Source organism: Centruroides vittatus, unplaced genomic scaffold (genome assembly GCF_030686945.1).
Source record: "Centruroides vittatus isolate TY-2023 unplaced genomic scaffold, ASM3068694v2 contig_352, whole genome shotgun sequence".
Taxonomy (NCBI): domain Eukaryota; kingdom Metazoa; phylum Arthropoda; class Arachnida; order Scorpiones; family Buthidae; genus Centruroides; species Centruroides vittatus.
This window is the reverse complement of record NW_027122175.1, coordinates 1,167,783-1,191,224: the sequence shown is the minus strand read 5'-3', so window position 1 is coordinate 1,191,224 and position 23,442 is coordinate 1,167,783. Positions and strand designations below refer to the sequence as shown.

The 23,442-nt window shown below is 32.4% G+C and overlaps 1 protein-coding gene across 1 annotated transcript; it reads left to right on the top strand.

Annotated features, from left to right (window-relative positions):
- The first annotated feature begins 6,701 nt into the window (after positions 1-6,701).
- LOC136974645 (iroquois-class homeodomain protein IRX-6-like) lies at positions 6,702-22,827 on the top strand. The gene is made up of 7 exons (XM_067269571.1): positions 6,702-6,831; positions 12,818-13,054; positions 15,028-15,140; positions 16,724-17,073; positions 17,276-17,932; positions 21,028-21,118; positions 21,713-22,827. The coding sequence occupies exons 1-7, from the start codon at positions 6,787-6,789 to the stop codon at positions 21,729-21,731; spliced, it is 1,512 nt and encodes a 503-aa protein (XP_067125672.1). The 5' UTR covers positions 6,702-6,786; the 3' UTR covers positions 21,732-22,827.
- The last annotated feature ends 615 nt before the right edge of the window (positions 22,828-23,442 follow it).

Genomic DNA, 23,442 nt, shown 5'->3' with positions numbered 1-23,442 from the left:
TTACCGAGTGTGACACTTGGTTCTAAAGTTAATCCAGGGCTTCTGGACACATCCTCTGAGTCATGTGATACGACGAGCCCATTGACAACAACCTTTATCGAAAGTGAGTGTATGCGTGTGTCACAGAAAGTGCCAGACTAATGCACTGTGGCTGCCTCCCTAATGCCGATTAATGGAATGGAGAGACGGAGGATTCACTACTCCAAACCATTTCGTATCCTAATTATGAGGGGATGGGGAACAATGAGGGCCCTTCCATTTATCACCGCTTTCCTATTGTCATGTATCCAGGTACTCGTTTAATAAGGCTGTAAAACAAAGTCCAAACTGTATACGGTGTGCAACCGGATAATAGGATCTAAGTCGAGTTACAATACTTAACGAACAATAAAACACAATGCTGTAGGAGGGATCAGTTAGAAAGGAAAATAATTCTCGTCTAGGATGCTGTTTTTCCCATTATTCCTTAATTAAAATGAATTTTTTAAAGATTTAATTCATCATTTTCCCTTATAAAAACAATTGAACATTAATTAAAACACGATAAAGAAAAAGACAAAGGAATTCTACAATTTAAACTGTAATTTAGCTTTAAAAAATTCACTTTAAAAGAGATAAGAAATGATTAAATATGCTGTTAAATTAATTACAATTAAAACTAAATTTCAAATCATTATTTTTAAGTGAAAACGTGCCTTAAAAAATACAAAAAAACAAAACTGATTTTTTAAGGAGAATTTGTTTAAAAATCTAATCTGAAATTTAACAACTTTTTACAATTAATTAAACTTTCTCGTGTTAAAAAAAAGTAAATCGAATCGCTTAATTAGAAAATTAAACATAAAAAGTCACTTTAAACTTAAATTAAACACAATTTTCGTTAAAATCGAACGCTTAAAAATGTTAAATAGATGTAGTTCAGTATAAAATATGATTAAATTAATTAATTAAACAGATCTACGCGTCTATTAAGGTCCTTAAATTCTTAAATTTCAAGATTCGAAGTAAGGAACGTGGTGTAGGATCCATCTATGGAGGAGTTACATTGTCCTTCATTCAATTATTACCCAACTTTAGCAGCTTTTAATAGATTTGAGCAATTTATTGACTAATCCACATCTTTCTCCAGAGACAATTAGCGGAATTCGATATTGAAGACATTTATCAACCTTAGCTCTTTCTCACCCTCTTCTTAATTGCTATTTGCTTGTTAGCGAATTATCTTCCATGTACGAGTGGTTTGGCACATTGTAAAGTCGTCCGTGTACAGATGTACGATTGCGCATTTTACACGGGATGCTCGAACTCGATACAAGATATACTTTGCCTTTATGATAATTTTCGGATTCGGGATCTTGATGGCAATGCTTGTACGATTTAGTTGGGAAGTGATAAAGCCAAAAAGCGGGTTGCAAAATCCCTGTTTGTTAATCCTTAGCTGAGACGTGAGAATGTTCGCTTCTGTTGCAAAGTAATCCTATCTGTATTAAGCTGTCAGAAGGGAGTGTTGACTTTCAACCGGTCGTCCTTCTTTCTGTTTGTTTAACGAAATGGCGGAAGGCGAGACTAGGTTTCATATCCGTTTAATCTAATCATCTTCCATATTATTTTCTAAATTAAGTTGTAAATCTACAGTATTCGTGCCATTTTATTTGATAGGTTATTCAAAAAATGTGCCATCCTTTATAAAGATTCGGCGTATTGAAGCCGGCATCCCAGTTTGCGGGACTTCAGCAATTTCGAAAGAAATTGGTGTTTTCGCTTTTTAAACACTTAGAGAATATTTATCACTGTCAGAATCTTTCGAATTTGTTGGCAATGATGATAGCATTCGAGTTAAAGTGTTAGGAGAACCCCCGACAGACATCGTATTGCCCTGTTTTACAACTGGTTACAGGTATCACTATTCTCCCCGACATCTCTCTGGTATTGTGGCCATTGCGAAAGGTCAAACCGCAACAAGGCCCCATCCCGTTCATCCTCGACCAGACACCAGTCATCGCAGCTGGAGCCAAGGTGGCACAACCTATCCACCCATAGTTCTCACAGAAATCAAACAACCGGTACCACGATTGTATGGTCAAATATGCTATGCCCTTCTATTAAAAGTCATTCTGGTTTTTCTCCCCTTATAGAAACTCCTTTATTTTTTTAAACGGGAGCCAAAACTGAATGTCATCAGAAGTCACAAAACGTCAAACACACCTGGTTCGAGGGAAGGCGATTTATTAAGCAGCGGGTGGTCTCTAAGTTTACTGCCCTATCGTCGGCTTCTTCTCCACCAATGAATAGTGAGAAACTGCCAACGACAACTGCAAAATTCTATATAATCCCAAATGTGGGGAGGGAGATATAAATAAAGCTATTGAGGAAAGCCCTCCTTCTGGTGGGATGGTGTAAAAAACACACGCACGGCCTCTGTCACGTGTATGACAACTCTGTTTAAGAAGAAAAAGATGGATGGTCCAACACTATTGTGGTACCACTCAGCGCCTGACTAACTTGGCTTCTCTCACCGTAACAAATGGGGCCTTCATTATATAATTCCACAACGCTCCAACGAGTTGGATAGGCCCAGTCTCGACTACGAAACCGCAACAGTTTGCGCCTTTCACCGCGCTTTGTTCCTATTTTTGGGATGGTAACAATAAAATATAAACGTTCTGCAAACAATCTCAAGGCCTTTTCTCTCTTAAATATTCTTTTCTTTGATAATTTTCCTCAACAAAGTGCCAGGATTTTTCCGACTTTACTAAACTTAAACTCAATAAAGAGCTCGTCTTCAATTTATCTGCTAATAAGTCTCCTAAAAACCTCAATTGAAAAACGGAGTATCCATTAGTAACTTTAGAACTAACTTGACTCACCCCCAAATATACTTTCGTACAAAAATGTTTCTATAATTTTACTTTTTAGGCTGAAAATTAATAAACGTATATTTAAAAAAATACATTTTAAAGATCAACATCCTTATTATTTATTTTTTAAATATATTTCCTAATTCCACAGATATACTTTCATCTTGTATCACCAGAGGGCAGCACAGAACAAGCATCCCTTTATATCCGCTTGGAACTAGATGCATATTATTTTAAATTATTCTACACAATTCTCTTCGAAGATTTATTAATTATTTTAATATAAAAAGAATAAAAAAATAATTTTTAATTTTTATAGAATAAAAACAAGGCTATGAAAGGGAAGAAAATTATAGTAAAATTTTTTACCTTAAGATACAAATTTATGAGGAATTTAATTAATAATTTGCATAAGTTTAGTTGTTAAATTGCTTAAAAATGATTTATGTTATAAACAAATGAGGCTATCGATTGATTTGCCCTATTTATAATATTATTATTATTCTACTTTTGTTCTTATTTATTAAATAGAATGTAGGATATACGTGCTCTAAACACTGATTGTTTACTTCCTCTAACATATTTGAGCCCTTTAAACATCAAATTGTTATATATTTTTTTGTCCTTTTATCTTTAAATTATTGTAAAGACGATAGAGGTGAGGCCAAAATACTCTTTAACTTATGAAATCAAGCGAAACCATCCTTTGTTATCCTCTAACTTAATACATGTTTTCGTTCAAATTTAACAACGATTTAAGCTCATTACAAGGAAAAATTCATTAAATTCTTAACATTAATAATGTTTTAGAACCTTAAAAATAATTTACTTATGTTTAAATTACATAAAATACCACAAAAACCATGCTTTTAGTCTGCGGTGCTCGCGAGCGACCGGTTGGAAAGATAACTTTTCATTAATCTTCATTATCTTTGTCGAAGGTTTAAAATATTTTAAATTTTTTAAGCTTATTTAAATTAGAGCTTTCAATTTTACTTTCATGCCACTCGTTTCTCTAATTAGAGCATTATTTATAGCTTATATTAAGTTTAAGTTTTCATCACCTTCGTCAAGTAGCTGCTAGAAAGAAAATTGCAAAACAATCAATATATTAAACGCTTAATTAGATTATATTCAAAGTCACCCAAGTAGAATAATTAACTGACAAATGTTATTCCTTGCTACATGCTAAGGATAAAGTCTAAAGGATAATAGCCCCCACTAATCTATTATCTATTTGTCTTATTAGTCTGTTATCTGTTACAACACAATTAGAATGGTTTACAGATGGTTTTCATTCTATTTTGCTCTAATTTACACAAATAAAATTATCTCTAATCATCTAATTTAAATTCTAAATCATTTAAATAACAGTTACATGAATAATTTGTAATTATATCTCTTATTAATTTGGAAATTTCGCCTTAAAAATATAAATATGAACAATATAAGCATTAAAAATTCCCTATTTAAAGGAATATAACAGAAAATTCCCTTAAATAAAAAGTTCAGTTATAGGTCTATACGAGCCAATATAACAGAAAATTCCCTTATATTGCCTAATATAGGCCTATAACTGAAGCTAATCTTTTTCTTATCCTAGTATAGGTATATTTTACTGCAATTTCAGTATTTATACTTGTATCGTGAATAAATGTTAGCAAATATCTTGCATTTTTGTAATTATTTTTGTCAAAATTTTTATATTTTAAAACAAAAAAATGCAATTTTGCAGCTGTTGTTTAGGTGCACAAAGCCTTATTTGAGTACTAAAATTGCTGCGTTTCAAGAATCAGCACTTTTAACACAAGCAAAATAATATTTTCTTCTAACTTATAATAATATATAATAAATAAATAAGAATTCGTTATAGATTAAGCTGTGGAAAGGTTTATAAATTAACAATGATTAAAACCGATTAAGATCCGAACCCACGACTAGAGATTCCTATCAGATCTCCTATGTCGATGAGTTAATTTATCTCGAGAACAATCATTTAACACGTTTTAATTAAGTATAATTAATCATTCTTGTTAACAAATTAGCATTTTATTAATTCAAAATTTGATGATATTTTATAAAAATGTGAAAGAATAACACGCCACAGTCGTAAATAAGCAACGATTGTAACCAGACTTCTTTGAAAAGTTGTATCTTATCTTTCCAGTCAGTAGCTAGAAATTTTCTTTGTTCAAACTGTTTAGTTCAACACAATCCCAGACTGCTCACTTACAGCACAGAATTATACCATTTACAATGTTGTATTCCAGCTGTTTGACACGTCATAGGGCCTACTTAATCCTTAACGTGACTGACATCTGTCACTTTATCGCTGACATCTGCGAGACAAACAAGTACAGTGGCAAAGATTTCACGAATATTAGATAAATCTGTTTTTAATCACGTTTACAGGAGCACGTAACGTGATACCGTAACGAAGGATTTTGCAAATTAATTCCAATAATATCTCGAAATCGATGCCACTTCGCTTAAAGATCTTCCATATTTAACTGGAGAATCAATTGTTGTATGGCTCTAAACACTATAAAATATTTTCCAGTGCCTCCTAATTAATACATTTCAACATTAGAATGCATTTACTAAGTGCTCTTTTTGAGTTAAAATCAGCGTTAGACATTAATTATTAACACCTCTTATACAGATGGATATGGAAAAAAAATCATACTCGTGGCTTTACTAAGCGATTTCTAACCCCTTCAGAACAAGCACGAGCCAAATTCTTACGCTCAATACTTCAAAAATAGTCTTAAATTATATAAAAAAATGTGTCCTCTATCTCTTGTTTACGCAACTGGATTACGAGGAAAGATGTATGAAAAATTTATTGTCTAGGAGGATAACATTGTAATATAAATTATCAATTGATAGTCTTGAAATATAGAAAAATAGGCGATTTCATAATCTGTATTAGGACGAATTTTTCCTGGTAAGATCATTGTATACTTCATTAACTTTTATCATCACGAAAATAGCAAACGATTGAAGGAGCATTTATTTTCTTTGTTGTTCACCTTAAAATCTATTAAAATAACACTGAAAATTTGCTGGATGTGTCGCGTACTTAACACGGAATCCGAATAAAAAAGTACCATTCCCGTAAATCCTTGAAAAAACACATTATACCGAAGTTAATGTTGAACAAGTTCCTATTGAGATGTGTAATTTAAATATATAACACAAAGTGTGCTGTTAAAATGGGATGATCAATTAAAAATAACGTTGTGTTACAATAATATTAAAGTGTCGAAGCAGTGTTTAACGTGTAGAAGATCGGTTAGGCATAACCGAATAGGAAGGGATGGAGTAGTGGAATTAAGTCGGAGCGTGGGGATGGCATGGGATCCGAGTGACAACGGACGAGGTTGTACACGACCGTACACAAAGAGCTCTTACAACGTAGCGTGATAAGCTCTAACCCGCTTGTAGCATGTGAGACGACACGTCCTACACAATGTCGCGGTGGGACTGATTGCCTGCAAGGGAGGGGCTTGGCCCTTCTGCCAATAGGGTCCGAGGAGGCGGTGCTGCGGTTTGCTATGGCAGCTTGCAGCAATAGCGCACAAGCATGTTAACAAGTCGTCCGATCTCGGATGTTATTTCCGGCCTCTACATTGAGAAAGGGGGTACGGGGGGAGATGGAGAGAATGTTTCGTAGTTGTCGTCGACAACGTTTGCTACAAAACCCCAAAGTGAGATGCCATGTCGTGGATGTTGTCAGAAGTAAGCCCGAGGCTCTGTCTGGATCGAGTCGGTTGGTCCCGTGTTAAGTGTGGAGAATACATTCCGTGTATGTAAATAGTGGAACTAAGTTTAAACCTTCGTATATTCCGGCGCTGTTTTTCTAACACACAAAAGTGCTGATCGACCGAACTTACTACTTATTCCCACCTTCGTGGGGTGCAGGAGTATGTCATACACCCAGTTTGGTTACACTTACTCGCCGTCTTCTCAAGTAAGTTCTTACAAATGTTTGCTCTTCTTATTAACATTTCCACACCCCGCCGTTGTTTTTTCTTATTTAACAAATCCTGGAACGATAAAAAAATAATTATTTCAACTTAAAACTTCCTTCCGTAATCTTATCTTTATGAATATTAATTAATTTTTAATTGTTTTATTCATAAGTTTCTGTGTAAGTGACTCTCTTCTAAGCTGTCTAACTGGCTCTAAATGTATATAAAACTTTACATTTTCTGAATAATTTAACAATTTTAATTAATTTTAATTATCTAATCACAGATCCGTCCGATTTATAGTTAGAACGTGTCCAAAAATGCACGGTCAGCGTGAACAAGAAATTCCAAAACACGCAAACATCTCTTATAGTCAATGCTCAGAATAAATTTTTATTTAACTTTAAAATTATATTATATTTTTATTAATTAAATAATGTATTTAAATTATAAAATTCCCGAAGTACTGTAGTTCTTGATAGAAATGTCACTTTCCCATCTTCAAAGTATCAGTTTAACGTAACGAAATACGATATCCTACTAGTTTTAGGAGTGTAAACAGGGTTTGTTCTTGGAAATGATGGCCTAAAGGAGGGTGAGAATTTGAGATAAAGTTACTTAAAAGTATATTGCAGGTGTTAACTTTGTGTTAGAGGCATTATTAACTCTTTGATCTATGTAATAATCCTTTTTATCCTTAAACTGGAGCGCTTAGATAATGCTTAAAATTAGATACAACGGTACTTAACTAATTACAATGTCTAAAATCAGTGAATTATTCTTCTAAATGTACTGTTAAATGATTTAGAAACAATGCACTACTGAAAACTGATTCCCTGACAGCCAAGTTAAGTTTAAGAAAATCTCTTATTTACGGGTCTTCCTATAGGCAGGATAATATTAAAGAATTAATTTACAAATAATTCTACTTAAAATAAGCATTAATTAATTAATTACTGTTAAATTTAGAGGCGTATAATTTAAATTTAGGCCTTCAAAAGTTGAGTTAAAACCTAGAATTTTTCGATTTACGAACCGTAATTTCGGGCTATGAAAATACTTATTTTGTAACATGTAAACTTTTAAAATAAATTTAATATTTTTATTATCTAAATTTAAAAAAAATTAATTTGTTTATTTAATAATTTCACTGTAAAAAACATTCCCGAAGATACTCAAAGGCTACTTTGAGAGTTGAAATAGCCTTACTTTTAAGGTTAATAAGTAAAAAAAAATCACTTTAAAAGCCTTATAAAACATACAGAATTGTTCTTAATTGTGAATTAATATAATTTAGATTAACTTTTTAAAATTAAAAAGTATTAAACTATAACAAAATCGATAATTTCAGCAAGTAAAATTTATATAAATTATAGTTTCGAGCTTCAATTTTACACATTTTACATGACTCAACTATAAACAAATTTTATATATATTTTTTAAAAAATAAAATTAAAAAAATATCATCTTAATTAAAATCTCATTAATAGAAAGGATAAAAGATCAATTTAAATGCATTTTACTCATGGTTAAAGACAATTTGGAAGGGATTTAGAATTCTAGAAAGGGAAATGATATAGGAAATATCAATTATTTCGATTCTTCTTTTGTATAGAATGACAATTTCTCTGCCAAGTTTCGAGTTAACAAAGTTCGTATTTAGTTTATTGAATTGCTTATTCGCCATTTAACTTTTGTTAAAGTCATTTAGATGCTTAGACGAATCGTTACGAAGCCAAATTTTGATTTTTGCAACGTTCGCACGTCTGATACGATTTCAAACTGAAAATCAGCATATCAGACGTGAATGATTTCTAACAATTTATAGTGTTTTCTAGCATAAAAGAGCATTCTTAAAAAAGAGCCCTCTTAAGAAGACCATAAAATCCTAAAGTTTGATGCCGAATCTTCGTTCTTACAAGAGCATCATCATCCTTGTAAGAATGAGATATTTGGGATCAGATCTGGAAACTGTTGATACTTTTATGTGGATGGTTCTTTGGGGGATGTTAGAACAGAATCAAAATTGATTTCTGCAGGCAAGTAGGCCAAAAGAGCGTATATTCGTCACACCTGTCGCCTGGTCCATTCATTGGTCGGAGAGTGCCCTAGGTGCTCTAACTACTGATCCATCATCGTTATAGAATTCGTAGCAGTGGTCGTTTAGGCCAAAATGTCAAGTCCACTTGTAAGAGAACAGCCAGATTTTAACCCGCGTGCCTCTCCCTATCAATCTTCATTATCATGAGAATCAGAAGGAGACATCCAAATATCTAAACATTAAACTATTCCATATTTTTGCATCTGCAACTTGTTTCTAAATTTCAAGCACTAATTGCTTAATTTAGAAAAAAAATCTCTAAACGCAATTAAATGCTTTCGAATGTAATTATAACTAGATTTTTCAGTAGTGGAAAAAAAATTATCTGGTTATCACATCTGCACTAAGAAATTTATAGGCCATGCACTTCCTCCATTTTAATATCGCCTTCCTTATAATTTAACATCCCCCGAAGGCTAAGAAAATATTCATACAGGAATTAAATAACTAAATTCGTGGCTATATATCGTTAATTTTTCTATATATCGCAGTTGTCATCGGTGTGGTCCAAACAGACAGCTGATCGTTATCCGTGATAAATGATACTGATTTACTTTATTTTTATTATTGTCGACAGTTTAGTAATGTTGGTTTCCGAACTTGTTTGCCATTTTTTACTATTCGAATTATTTTTTTCTTTAAAAACAAGATGCAAGGACATACGTTCCAGTTATCTACTTCAAGGTTATATGGCTCGTCAGCATTTATCGGCTTGCTGTAGCCAAATTTTATTAAGTTGCCCCAATTTATCATTAGGCTATTTAGATTAAAGAATAAGCAACGAGTTACACACATTGTTTAATATTGTAGAAAGCTATTAAGCTGCAAATTTTGTAATTTATCTGAAAGAGCAGCTCCTGAATTCCCCGTGTTGCTGGTGGCTTAGGCCATACGTGTCAAACCGTACTTGAACTTAAGCGTTGAAGAATGCTTTGTGGATCAAAATTTCCTGAAAATTAGATCTTTCTGAGCAACATAGATGCACTTAAAAGCATCTTACAACACATCAAACCATTTTAGAATATAAAATTTTATTGTAGACTTAGGTTTCAAGTTTTAAGCGCTTATGTCCTGGTGATTTAGGCAGGAGAATAGTGATAAAGTACTTTAAAATCAATCGGTAGACTATACTTTTATTATATTAAGTTGATAAAATTACTCGTCCTTACGGGTTTTTTAAGTCATCACGATATCAAAACGTGATCTGACGCCCCTTGCTCTGAATTTAATGTAAAAACTTATATTTCTCTTTTTTCTTTGCGTTTTGACTATGGTAGCCTTGAGAAATTTAAGTGATTAAGTAATTAGTAGTCGAAGCGCAGCATAGGTCTAGGCCTTTTCGAAGGACAAACCACAAATTCCTGTTTTTATCTGTAAAAGTGGTTTCGTCATGCGATTGTTTGGTATCGAAAACAGTGATTAAAAATTTCTAAATTGATAAGCTTTTCTGATGTTTATGTACTATAACTACTGTTTAGATATTTAACTGAGCCTCTTGTACTTCTTCATAACGCAAATATGAGATTCGCGATCTACTGGTTGAAAAATACGAACCTAAACAGCTTTTCGGGATGAGAATTTAGGAAATTATATTACAGAAACCAAAAAAAAAAAAAAATTGATTTACATTAAATAAAACTATAAAGAGCTTGTGTTATTACAAGATTACGCGATTCAATTTATTTATAAACAAATACTTTTCAATTAATCTGAAGTTTCACCATTTTCATATTAAGGGATCCATAAAAACTCTATATCAGGGAAAATACCCTATTTGGGGGTATTCGAACGGAGAGGAGACAAATCCGTCAAGTACTTTCTGTAGACAGTATTGGAAGTAACAGCGTTAAGTCTAACTAGATGATAATCCTGCTACAAGCCGCTAATGGGCTTTTAATTATTCAGTTTGCCCGAAGGCGAGTGACTCGGGTTATAAGTTAAGCCCACGATATTGTTTGGACGGATTATTCATTGAAGCTACAGTTAATTAAATTTGCAGCAGTTGCGTCATCGAACACACTAACTTCCAACACCAACGAGCTTAAGATAATAATACGGCTTGCGGGGTGGAGAACGATGACGTCTTCCTATAAACACACAAACGTTTTCAGGTTTTCTATAAATGTTCCTCTCTTTATTTTGTTTTATTTTATTTCACTTTTTTCTATCTATAAGTTACTTATAATTCAAACAATTGCTGTTTTGACATCTGGTATGCACGCCATCGCGTTATTGGCTACGACGGCACACCTGCATCACAAGCAGAATGCAGCTATCGATGCGTGTTTTTAAAACGTATTTTCCTTTTCCAATAAAAAATTTGGATAGAAAACCCTCGCAATGCACATAATTTCTCTTTCTACATGCTAAAATTTAACCATTTTCAATCGCTTTACATGCTAGCTTACACGCTACACGCTGGCATCTTTAAGGAAGTTGTCAAGGTGTACGCTATCAGATGAAGAAAATTACATTTAAAACAATTTAAAAAACATTACCTTCGTTTAACTCTAAACGAGCATTAATTAATCTAAAAATATATAAACATTTCGACATCAACATTATTATTAAACTATTATTATTGCTTAACAGGTATGAGGGAGATTATTAAGAGAAAAAAAGAAATTGACCATCTGCAAAAGTTGTTTTGCTAGAGAAAAACGAGGAAACAAGATACCCAACCCATCAATTATAATTATGACGTATCTCTTAAGGATCTGTTTAAGGATCTATAATTATGGAGTATCCCTTTTTTTTCCATAGCTAGCAAAGAAAATCTTTATAACAGGCTCTACTTGTCCATTGAAGTTGTCTGGTGACAGGTTCTACACGCACAACTCTAATCAAATTAATTGTCACCTTGGAATCATGCTCTGATGTGTTCTTTACTTTTTCTAACAGCTTTAATGCTTAATATCTTATCTGCAGTCTTAAAAAAGGCTAATTCTAAACAGTGGAGTGACAGCCATGCCATACGCGACTCCACAACAGCTATTGTACATCAACACGTAACTAGTCGTAAACAGGTAAAAAAAAGAAGAAAATATTAGATAATTGCTGCATAAAATGATCTCGGATTTACTCCAGACATATCTAGCATGTAATTTTTAAGCTTTTAGAACAGATAATTACGATATTTTTTGAAAAAATCTACGCAAAATTATAACTCTACTTTGTTACGTTATAATTACAAATGCTGTATATGAATATATATATGTGTAATTTTTAAATAGTAACTGTTATTATGTTCCGATGTCCCATTTAAAGGCTAAAGAAACATAATTGACAAACGTTGCCGTGTAACATCTATGTAGATGTACACGGGAATGTAATTTGGTTTCCGTGCTTTACATGTATAAGTGCTGTTTATATGTCCGGAACGGGCGCTGTTATAATCGAGTTGTCGAGTTGTTAATATTCATTTTGCAAACGCATCTTTATGCTCTTACACCATAAAAACATAGTTTAAAAAAGGGTTTATAATTACTGTATAGAGCTCGGTAGGTGGTGTGTGTTTGAAGGAGAAGTATCGACTCCTCCTGCGTGATGAAAGAGTTAAGAAATATGTATTATTTTTGCATATTACACCGCATAAACTATCCACGACTAACTTAGAACAGTAATTAATTGAAAATTACATAATACGATGAAAATGTGAAGGTTTTAGTATTGTTCTACGACGTGCTAATAACAGAATAAACATATTGCTTCCTTACCAAGGGCGTCAGGTAAGCTATTATTTAGGTTTTCTGGATCGCATCCAACTCTTACGATAGCTTTAAGTTTATGTAACTGAAGGAAAACTTGTACGTTCCTATAATTGAAATGACAGATTGATCACATTTCTGCGCCGCTTTACGAATTACTACAATTTTTCTTTACAGATATTAATGACAGGACAGACTAGTTGCTGCGAGACTAATCAGAACGGAATGGCTGCAGATCCTCATACTGCACAATCGCCTACTGTTTGCTCTCTACCAGCAGCTTACGACTCGAGATTGCTCTCTACTTATCCACGTCTCGCAACTGGTTTAACTGTCTATGGCTCGACTTATGCCGATCAAGCTGGATACGTAGCAGCACTTGGAAGCCATCCAACATCGTTCTATCCAACACTGGTAATTAAATTTACATCTTTCTAAGATATTTTATAAAGTAATCGTTATGTAAATTGTTAAAAAGTTTCCTAACTTTTATACAAGTTAACTCGTTATATAAGATTCTTTTGTAAATTGTTAGAAATATTGATTTTCTCCCTCCTCCCCTTTCTTTCATCTGGACTTCTTTTTTAGCGCAGTCACGAATCAAAATTTCACGCAAAAATTCCGATAACATGCTATTTTTATTTAATTTTTATCGGTCTAAGTGACATTTCTCAGCCAATACATTCTAACTACCTTTTTTATTTGTATACTTTTTTAAAATTTAAAATCGTAAATCTAGATTTTAGCTGATAAGCAGATTTGTAGAAAACTCAATACAACGAGGTTAATCCTAACGAAAGAGTATTATTTAAAGTAGAAAAACAGATCGTATTTAACTTTCCTACTTTCTAGTAGCGTTATCAATTATATAATTAAAATTACAACTTTTTTCTTTTTTAAATTCTTTTTTCATTTGTACTTTTATCTGTCTTGGATCTATCTGATACAATAGATTAAATAATAATAATATATATAACTCTTAACATGACAGCTTTCTTCGTCGTTTGAAAGTGCAAGCTGCGCTTGTTCTCGCTAAATTCTGCACACCTGTCCCTTAAACCTGTAATTTGTTAAATTTTTGCTTTGGTTCTTTTTTTTTGTTGAACGTAGAACGTGTGAGAACACCGTGCAATTTTTGTATTAATTCAGTAAGGATAAAAGTTACTGAATACTTTCATCTACGTAAATTGCCTCATATATTGAGTAATTTTCAAGCTCTACGTTCAAATTTATGAGTATGAAACTAGATATTTATTCGGTTTAAGATCATATATCAATTGGATTTTCGACATGTAGATACTGAAATGTAACAAGCTTTTTAAATTTTATCTCGTAAAATCTATACATTATAACCCACAACAGCTTAGGCCTTTGCTAAGTTATTTTAGGAGCCTCAAATAGCCTATACATTTACTGTGACAAGATCCTGATCCTGTACAGTCAAACATCGTGCGATACTGGTGTTATATTATATAAAAATAACCTCAAAATTTGAACCTGTATAGACCAAAACCTTGACTGTATAGCCTACATTCTTGTATAAATTTATATTTCTATCACCAATCTATACACGATTTCAGTTATAGATGTGGATCTTATATAATTATTGAGACAATATTCAAATGTCCATAACCTGATAGATAGATATCTTGAATTGTTATGCAGAGATTTACTTGCATAGATTCAATTGTTTCAGATGAACAAATCGTTGTTCAAGTATTGTTAGATCTATTATTAGATAGACGTAAGTTCGGTTGGTTTTGTTACATAGGTTTCAGACATGTGCTTATTATTTGAATATATCGACAGTTTTAATAGCTTAAGAAGTCGAAAAATGGGTTACGTCAGTAGCTATGTTAATGAAGAGATAGAGAAAGACACAACAACTAGTATACAATTTAAAAAAAAAATAGCTAATAAATTACCACGTTTTCTACTTATTTATAAATATATAAATAAATAATTTATAATAGAAGTTAGGATACAAACAAACAACTCGTTAGTTTAGTTCAGAACTTGCGTGGCTTGTTATGCAGCCCGAGGACAATTGTCCCCTCATCTGTATTCTACTAAGGTACGAGTTACTCGAGTGTAATGATAGCCTTGTACGAGAGACAGTAGCGAGTCACTAATAGAGACTTTAAGGGAATGGCCGCCATTTTATAACCCACAAAGTGTTCTTTGTGGAGGAAAAATAGAAAGAAAATTCAAAATTCTATACTCGGAAACCGAAAAAAAATAATAATATGCAAATTAATACAGCAGTTGCCGTTTTATCAATTGTTAAGCCATCATTTTCCTTGATTAAAAATTAAATAAATCGACTTATATAATTAAATTTAGTTTTTTATTCATTAAAACAAGCAATTTTTAATGTCTTTTTATAGTCATCTCCTTACGATCTGAAGGACGGAAGAACAACGTGGCCTACATTACCTCAAGCTGCGTGTTACGCTTACGACACAACAGCACTAACAAATTACGGACCTTATGGAGATAGGTAAAATTTTATACACTTGATAATAATGCCTCCCTTATATAATTTGTAGTGTTATTTCGTTTCTTCAACTGAAAGAGTTGGGAGCAGCCAATGATTCTATTGTGGTCGCATTGCCAGACTATACATATATATATGTTAATGGAATGGCCTAAACCGATAGTCGAATTTCTTTATTTTTCGTGGTGTACGGAAAACTCACGCGAACAAACAATATTTGTAAGGAAAGTATCGGTTTCCAATCGGGTTGCATGCTACATTCATTAATATTCCACGATACTGGTAAATTGCACGAAGACATTAAATGTTTTAAGTGTTCGTGATCTATATAGTTGTGTTGATTACAGATATTCTAAAGCATGTTGTATTAAGTTTCTGTTTTATTGATAGTTGCTCAACAATGTGCTTTACCTTTATCCATCGATGGCTAGTCTGCAAATAGAATATTCGAGCCTTTATTCTTCTTTGTTCGACTTCCCGAAAAGAAATAATGCGTGATGTTTAGTCTAGTTTTTCAAGAAAATTTGAGCGTAACCTCAATAGATTACGTTATTTATTTATTTAAAATATAAGTAAATTACAGAAACTCGCTTGTAGTTGCTACCTAGAAGAAGAAAAATTGATATTATAAACATGTAACTGTGATCGAAGCTTAGAAAATAGAGAATCTAACTTGATGAAAACTTGAATGTTGCAACTCTTCTAGCATAAAATGGATTAGTCTGAGTGTTAAAGTTTAACGAGAACATGAAAATAGCATTAAAATTAGAGTCTGTTCAAAGCTTGAACAGAAAATAAAGATCTAAACAATAAAAATTAACAAGAGTGATTTTAAAAAGTTAGATTTTCAGGATATAGAGTTAAGTGTACAGTCTGAATTTAGAAGATAGTCCAGTCTACTCGTCCTAAATATTGGAATCGTACGTCTTTGAACTTCAACATGAATAAACAGAAAAACGTTATAAAATATGAAGAGATTTTGTTCTTTACTCTGATCCTTTCCTAAATTCAGGCTTTTATATTTAAGGATCAGGTCCTGAAAAGCTTATTTTTAATAAAGCAAAGTAGACTTTCACAACTTAAGCTTAATCTTTTATGTTTTAGTATAAGTGAACGAGTGAATATAAAAGACGGATTTGCCTAATAAGAGTCTGAATTTATGAGCTATTGACAATAAAATAGAAAGTATCTCCTAAATTTATTTAACGAGTGACTTTCTACTAACACGACACAACTAAAAATACAAAAACAAACAGATTTGTTGTACTCCTTACTCTAACACCCCGTTTTTTAATTGTTCAGATGGTCAAATTAAATTTTATAAAGTCAACACGGATTTAATGTTTTATATTCGTGACTATTAGTCACAACATCGCGATTTCTTTTTCTGAGAACTAAAAAAGAGATGCACATAGAACCTTACGTGATATAGATTACACTAAAAATGTAGACCAGACACTCGTGCTAGAAATTTCTAAACACGAAACGTTATAGATTTATTTGTTGTAGTGTTTTTTTAGTGTGTGATACGTTATTTTGTAATGTTTCATAATTGATATAATTCTAAAGTTGGCCTTTTCTCTTAGGTACGATGCTATGGATAGTGCTGCAAGAAGGAAGAATGCTACTAGAGAAACGACTAACACGCTTAAGGCATGGTTATACGAACACAGAAAGAATCCTTACCCCACTAAAGGGGAGAAGATCATGTTGGCTATCATCACTAAAATGACTCTGACTCAAGTTTCGACTTGGTTTGCTAATGCCAGGAGGAGATTGAAGAAGGAGAACAAGATGACTTGGGAACCGAAGAATAAAACAAGTGATATGGCTGATACGGATGATAAATCTGAAGGAACTCAAACAGACGATGAAATAAATCAAGATAAAGATGATGGTGACAAATCGGTCATTAAAAACAATAATAGTAACGAAGGTGAGTTGAAGTATTTGATGAGTTTGCTTCATTAATAATGTGTATATGTGTGTGTGTGGTTTTTTAAAAGATAGAGCCTGAATTAAGATAAACTGTGTGTGAAAGTGTATAAAATAGTCTGAGTTGTAGTATTTTAAAATAAAATTTCCTTAAAATCTAGCTAAATTTTTGAAAGATTAAGCTATTTTAATATTCCTTTTAGTCAAAAAAGAAGAGTCGGACAACGAGAAAACTTCCGAAGAAACCCCAAGAGATAATGATCGAAGCATTTCCACTTTACTACCCCTGACCACACCAAATTGTCAGGTGAGACTGAACGAATTTGGCAACTCTTCGACCCCACCCATGACCAAATTGACACCGGAACTTCCGGTGACCGAGAAGCCAAAAATTTGGTCCTTAGCTCAGACGGCCATATCAGATACTGTTCCTACACGCAAAATGGCCTTCGATGTGCCAGCTACATCCGACCTGAATTACACAGAAAGGACACCCTCTGTGTCACCATCTTCCACTTCCGGTTATTGGACACCGACCGGAAGTCTTCGTTCTGTGGAGCAGACTTCGGAGATGGCCATTCAGGAGGATAATTCGGCAGTGGGACCAAGATTGGCTCCTCTACCCTCATCGGTAACCATGGATTATAATTCTAGATTACAATTCCCGGTGAAGAGCCAAGAATCTGTAGACGATATGAATAACGATGCTACTGTCAGGACTTTTGTAAATGGGACTAAGTATGGCACCTCTCCAGCTCTTTTAAGGTTTCCTCCAAATTACCATCTGGATGCTTCTTTGACGCCTCCTTCTTCAAGAGCCAGTTCTCTAGGATGGTTGATGCCAGATCAGAAAGAAAGAGGTAATTTTCCTTCATCCCTTTGGATAATGTATTTAAATTTAGATCCGTCGTACACAGTTTTAATTCAAGAAGCAAAGAATTCGCGTGCAAACTCGACTTTTCTTTGCTGGTATATAAGAATAGGGGTTAGGAGTTTTATGGACCTTCCTAATTTTACTAATTTTACTAGTCAAAATGTTAATCCTGATAATAAAACCATCAGCGTTTTGTTTTTATTATTAAGTTAATAAAATTAATTTGCAACTTATTAACAGTTTGAAATAAAGAGATCATCATGAAATATCTACAGTTGATCTACTCCACTTAGACCGGTTTATATCGCATTTAACCTTTAAAAAAAATGATAAATTTGATTTGTAAACATAAAGTAGATAGGCTATTTTTCATATAAAAACTTGCCCATAAAATATATGAATAGCATCATTGATGTGCCATAACTTTTTCCTTGGTAATGCTTTCAGCAGCTTACTTTTTCGACTTGTTTGTGCAGGACACTGGAAAAAAAGTAATATAATTGAAGGTCTTAAGAAGCAAAATAGTGTCCTAATCAACTTGTCAAGTTTGTTTTTTAACATAAAAACATTTTCCATCATTTAAAATACGCGTTCAGATTACAAATTTGCTCCCTGCTCCACTCAACTTGTAGCATAGCATATAAATAAGATGGCAATAAAGTGGGATTTATGGAGTCTTTTTCTCTACTACTTAGAATAGTATAAATGAGGAGAAGTTATTCTTGATATAAATCAAAAAAAGAAATTTTCTAAAAATGCAACTTTTTTAAAGCTACAAAGAACTTTAAAATGCCTTTAAAATATGCACCTTAATCCTATAATAAAAGAAATTATAGCACAAAGACGTTTAAACATATTAATAATTAAGATATTTATGGAAAGCCTTTAACGATAGGAGTGATTTTTGTATTATATTTATATTTAAGGCTCCTTTCGTAACATTTACAAGTAATTTCACAAAAGATAAAATTACGAGTAGCGTAACACAGTTAAAAATGTAAACAAATTCTTACAGGAAATTAGTACACAGGAACAAGTTAGTGGTTGACAGCTCTTACTCAAGACTTGAAAGACAACTGTCAAGTGGTTTCGCAAGGACAGTATATGCTCCTGTATACATGCATGTATAAAAAAGTAGGAAATTCGATGTTATCGTGTCCTCTATCTTGTTTGATGAATAAAACTTGAATCGATTTCAATTATACATCATTTTTATTTTCATAGTCTGTGCTACAATCTTCTACATTGGACAATTCTTTAGTCAAATACAAACTAGTTTATAGAATTACTAAACAGTATTTTTAAGTATTTAACCCCGCTTCTATTGTAAGAAGGAGTCGATAAATTAAAATTTCTATATAAAAAACAGGCTCCAAAGCGGCTGATTTTTTTTTTTTACATTTTTGATAATAAAATACAGGTTTTGGATGGTTTAGATCGCATATTCTAATTTTGTTTGAAGGATTTGTTCAGAAAAACTTGATAATTTAAGGCGTGTTATAGTTGTTTATGTTAATTAATTGTTGTTGTGTTTACAGGGCTTTCCAAGTAAAAATTATAATACGCAGATACTAAATCTGAGTTATAAATTAACTAAAGGTTTAAAAAAATGTGTAAATAATGTATTACATTTGTGTATGTAGGCTATATATGAAGACAATTTTACATTAAAATTTTAAAAGATTATGTAGGTTTACATTATATAGATTAGGTATAATATATAATTGTGTACATATATAAGCCTATATACGCAAGTTTAATTTATCTCACTTCTTTCAGATCTATATAGTATAGGTATAGAGTTAAATGGTGGATCCACTTTAATCCTTAAAATTATATGAATATGTATTTATATGTTGTTTCATTTACAAAAATAATTTAAATTTTGGGTCCTCTGTATAGAGGTTCTCACTTTATATGGGTCTATATATATATTTATATAAAATTAATGTTGCTTAAATTAGAAAAAAGCCTACAAAGTTTAGCCACGTTACGTGTTTAGAATATTCACATTGAATAAACTATGTTAATGATAGTGTTGTATAGGTGTAGGTCTACATGTCAGAATTATAAGAATGGTATATAAATACAGTTTAATGAAGTATACGTGAATATTATACCGAATACATGCATATACAGAATGTTGTATATTTATAAGCTCTTTAAGAAAAGTAAAGTGTATGTCAGTTAAGTAGGAGATAATGATTTTTATATTGTTAATGTACGCCTTCTGTTTAATTAGTAATATAATTATCTGCTGTAGCTAAACGCTTAAGCTATTCATTTACACATATTTGAATCAGTTCTGCTTTGTCTTATGCTTTAATTATTTTATGTCTTGAAGGGCTCAGACGTAAGTTCAGACTTTACATTACTCTTATGCTAAGTGATTTAGACATTTAAAATTATAGTTGTTATATTTAGAACTTTATTTAAAGCATAATATATCAGAAATATATATATGTTTTCATTGTCTAGTATAGGAAAATGTACACGCATACTAGAGTGTAGTTTACTATTATAATAGCTATCTGTAAGTCCGGCCCTGTACTGAAACATAATGAAAGTATATGCAGCTTTTCTCAGGCCTAGAATGAAGTAACGAAGTCCGTTACGTATGACACTAGAGGTTGGACGCCTCGCACCATTGCTGATGTTAAAACGGATCCACACTGCTTGTCAATCGCCATACAGTTAGTAGCATATAACAATAGACGTCAATATAATATTTGTGTGTATGGAGTAAAACAGGCTAAACACAAGTGGCTTAGTATAAGGAAATTATTTGTGTGTACAAATTGAAAAGATTGCTTAAACGATGAGGTACATGTATATGTAAAATGTATGTAGTATTATAATATATTCAAACAAGTTTTTTACAGTCGTATCGACATTTTCTAAACACCCTTTTCTAGTTATTCAACACGACTTAAACCCCGCAATCTACACACCATCTTAATGCAATTCGATCGTAATTTTATTAATATAATTTATTTAGATTATATTTTGTCGGCATGATTTACAATTTAAATCAAAGTAATTTGTTCGATTTGACTTTCTTTCTTTCTTTATTCAAACTAGAAATAATTAGGGATACGAGAAGCTATGTTACACCTCATCAGGTGCCAGTCACAATAGGGGACACAACGGCCTTCAAACCTGTTAGTAGAAGGTGAGAAAATCGTTTCCTTACCTTAAAAAAAGGGGACAGGATAAAATTAAAGCTTATTTCTTTTTTTATGTAAATAAATAAATTAGAATGATAATTTTATATCTAACATTCAAGAACAACTTAAACTATAAAATTACGAATTAATTTATGACAATTGATGATTGAATACTTTAATGAATGATTAGATTTCCTTATTGCTTCTATAATCCTTGATTTTTTTCCAAACTTTAATTATTATTATTAAAGGAATTAGCATGTACAGGGTGGAACAAAAGTCAGTTAATCATTCTAAAGGCCAAATTGCCGCCTTATTTACATTGCTCGGCATAAATCTGCATGGAAACAAAGAAGCAGTGGCGTAGCGAGGGGGCAAGGGGGTGCATCGGGCGCCACTCGCAGAGGGGCGCCCAAATGGTCTCCAAGACAAACTATATGTGTTTCTGAAGGGGGAGGGAACGGAAATAAAGTGTCGTGCCCCGGGTGTCAGTTATGTTCGCTACGTCACTGCAAAGAGGCTAACTGGCTTTTGAACCAACCTGATAATTTTAGGCCCTCTATTTGATAAAATTAATGCAGTTTTTTTTATCATTACAGCGAACAACCAATTGTGTAAAAACAAATTCATCATTGTGAAGAATCATTCTGTGTGATTTACACGATTTAAGTTATGTAATTAAAATTTTAGTTGGATCTGATATTATAGAATATGGTGCCAATTGAGTAGGCCTTCGAAATCTCTCTCTTTCTCTATGTCTCTAAGTGTAAGATGTGATTCAAGAGACAAGAGCAAAGGCCTATTTAACTTTGACAAATATAGAAATGAACAAAGATATAGAAACAGACTTTAAAAAATAAACAAAAGGAAAAAAACAATGAATCTCTACATTTACCTGTTACGTTTAGTTTCTTCTTTGTGATGCTTCAAAATGCAGCTATCTTGTGTGAAGAATGTGGAGAGAGTAGCTCGCTAGAGACACGCATCAGGATGCTGTACATGTGCACAAACTATTGCCAAATGAACAGTAAAAAAACAGAAAATTAGAAAGTTTCGGTATATAGGACAGAATTAAAGAACTGAAAAATTCGATATAAATATAAGTAAATATATATATAAATATACGAATATATATATTAAGAATGGAAGTTGAAGATAGAAGAGTTGTTACTTATTTTCTGAAAGTTTAACTTCAGAACGCGTTTTTGGGGATTTAAAACGTGACAAAACCTTAAAAAATTAAGTAAATTCTTTTAATTTTTTAAAATTTTATTTATTATTTTAAAATTTAAATCGATTATTCCAACTGCACACACACACACAAAAACACAGACACACACACATACACATACACATACACGCAAAAATTCGATCATTTCGATACATTTAAATTAAAAAAAAACAAAAGAAAAATCAGAATTATTTCGAATTTTTACGAGAAAGTTTCCGTCTTTCTAAGTATTAAAAGTGAAGAAGGAAGGAGGATTTTAAAATATAGAAGAAGGTGGAGAAAGTAACACGCCTCAATAAGTGAAAAAGTGTAAATGAAAAAATAAAAATAAATGAATAAAAAAATCCTGTTTTAATTCCACAAATATAGAAAATTGTAATGAAAAAATCGTAAAAAAGTGAACAACTTTTGAAGAGATGACGTGTGTAAAATATTGAATTGCTTTATTGATTTGCACCCGAATAAACAATTTTTGATTCTGCAGTTTTCTATTTGATTTCGTTTTTTTAAAGAAATAATAATAAAATAAACAAATATTTTCCTATATAAACACACCTATTTGACTTAGTTTTTTCGTGTATACATTAGTGGAAACACGTGCTAAACTATACACATTTTAAAATGGCCAACAGCGGCAACCACTGTTAAAGGGAGAGGAGGAGGAGGAGGGGGAAGTAGTCATTTCTAAGAAAGAAGTAAAAGCGCTATCACCTATTTAGGAAGAAAGTTGAGTAAGGAATTGAAAGAAGAGTCGTTTTCTTTAAGTAGCTCTCTACAACACGCAAGCGCATTGGCGAGAAATAAATCGGATAAAGTGCAGAAGAGGATATGTGTGTTCTCAGTCCCCAAAGCGAAGAAATCGTCTTAGCGACATCATTTTCTCTTCCTTTTTTTCCTCTTTCTCTTCTTCCCTCCCCCTACTTTGAGTCGAGTATCACGAAAAACTTTCTCTTGCACAGATTATTGTTTTTTGGAAGTGGTACCAATGTTGTACAAGTAACGTTCATGTAGTACTTTGATGTCTGACATTCTACACTGACTGTGGTAAAGTTCTAGTAGGATGTGTGGCGAATTGAACATCGCATCACTTAGTCTCGC